Consider the following 1,785-nt stretch of genomic DNA (forward strand, 5'->3'; position numbering starts at 1 on the left):
CAATGTCCAGGTGAGTAGACTTTCTGACTGCTTTTGTTCTCGAAAAATCTTCTACTGTACAATCTTCTGTTGTTTGCGTAGAATTAGAGCACCCACTGGGTGTCGCTGTCGTTTTTGGTAGCTTCGTTCTTCCACTCGGTCTAGGCGAGTGGGACCAGAACTGGTGGGGGCACGCTAAGTGCACCCACTGGGTGTAGTCCCCGAGACCGCGGTCGACTGCTGGCAGTCGACTGTGGTCTGAGTTCTTCTTTCTTGACGGCGCAATTGTTCTTTCTCTCTTCTTTTTTTTGCACTCGACTCCGGCGGGCCGGTTGAGTCAGATCAGAACCGGTGGGGGCACGCCAAGTGCACCCACTGGGTGTAGTCCCTGAGACCGCGGTCGACTGCTGGCAGTCAACTGGGGTCTGAACAACTTGTTGCCCACTTCTTTAGGTTTTATTCACTCGGAAATGAACTGCCTTCGAACCTATCGATTGATCTGTCTCTTGCCTCCTGCAGAAGTCTTGTACTCTTATCTCCAAGTTTGCCGAACTCGAAGAGAAGCAGAGGCAACTCAACTTAGACTTGGAACTGGCTCAGCAAAATCTGAAAAAAGCTCAAGACGAGGCCGCTGGTATGGAAGGTAACTGATCGTCGACTGAATTTCAATATATCTCTTTGATCTCTTCTTTGATTCGATTACTTATTTTGCAGAGAAAATGAAGTTGGCTCTGGACAAGAAGGACTCGGACCTCGCCGCCGCGCAAAAAGCAGCCCAAGACAACACCGCTCTCGCAAACAAGAAGCTTGCTTCAATCAGAACGCTTGAAGGAGAGGTGAATAAACTGAAATCTTGTCTTAATGAAGCTAACCGCGAAGTGACCAGCCTTAAGAAGGACAAGGTCATCCTGAACGAAAAGTTGGAGTCGGCGATCCGCAAGAGGAATGACACAGAAGCTTATCTGAGGACCCTCACCAAGAAGCTTTATCTCGCGCTGGAAGGTATTTCTTTTAATCCGACTGTGTTGATGCTTGCAATCGGATTTCACTCGGTTGATGAATTGACTTTTGGCCGCAGAACTCTGCCAAGACTTCGACGAAGAAACTGGGAGGGTCGATATGGGTCTGGACCCTATCGCTTCCCTAGTCTGCGATGAAACTGCGATAAACGTGCTCCGACTGGAGTCCCGTATCGCCAGCGCCACAAGCTACCTCGCACGCCTGAAGGAGGTTGTCTCTCGAATCGACTCGACGCTTTGGCCAGGGGCGACGCTTCAGAATGATCTGGAATCTCTGATGACTCGACTGAATGAGATCCCTGACCGAGTGCAAGAATGGAAGAAATCCTCCGCCCGGTGTGGTGCTGATGTGGCGCTGTCCCTGGTGCGAGTCCATTGCAAGGAGGCTCGTGAAGACAAGCTGGCTGCGATCAAAGTCGCTAACACCAAAAAGCACGACTTCCAGTCCTTCATGGAGACTTTCCTTCCTGCCGCCACTCGGATCGCTGACGGGATCGATCTGGACTCATTCGTGGAGCCTGCCAGCCCTCCTCCGGCCGAGTGAACAATCTTATGAAACTTGGATACGCTTTAAATTTGCCTCGGAATGCCGAGTGGTTTCTGTAACCGTTAAACTCCTACGGGCTTGGAACTTTTTTAGGATTTATCTGAATTTGGTTTATCTCCAAATGTGCTTATGTTTTCCTTCGGATGGACTTTGCTTGCTGCACCTTGTCATCCTTGCGGATAGGGTTGGAGCGGACGTTGTATTTGTGCCGCAGATCCAAAGGAAAAGGTTGCAGTCGAC

General features: G+C 50.3%; 1 protein-coding gene across 1 annotated transcript; it reads left to right on the forward strand.

Annotated features, from left to right (window-relative positions):
• The first annotated feature begins 698 nt into the window (after positions 1-698).
• LOC147960066 (uncharacterized) lies at positions 699-1,542 on the forward strand. The gene is made up of 2 exons (XM_087536221.1): positions 699-981; positions 1,058-1,542. The coding sequence occupies exons 1-2, from the start codon at positions 699-701 to the stop codon at positions 1,540-1,542; spliced, it is 768 nt and encodes a 255-aa protein (XP_087392347.1).
• Positions 1,543-1,785: the final 243 nt, after the last annotated feature.

Source organism: Triticum urartu, chromosome 7A, assembly GCF_056163025.1.
Source record: "Triticum urartu cultivar PI428250 chromosome 7A, HENAU_Tu73, whole genome shotgun sequence".
In the NCBI taxonomy this organism is placed as follows: domain Eukaryota; kingdom Viridiplantae; phylum Streptophyta; class Magnoliopsida; order Poales; family Poaceae; genus Triticum; species Triticum urartu.

Bases quoted from the DNA above. Each gene is read 5' to 3' on its own strand.
- LOC147960066 (XM_087536221.1), top strand. From the start codon at position 699: ATGAAGTTGGCTCTGGACAAGAAGGACTCGGACCTCGCCGCCGCGCAA. The intron at 982-1,057 runs GTATTTCTTTTA...TTTTGGCCGCAG, and splicing joins GCTTTATCTCGCGCTGGAAG to AACTCTGCCAAGACTTCGAC.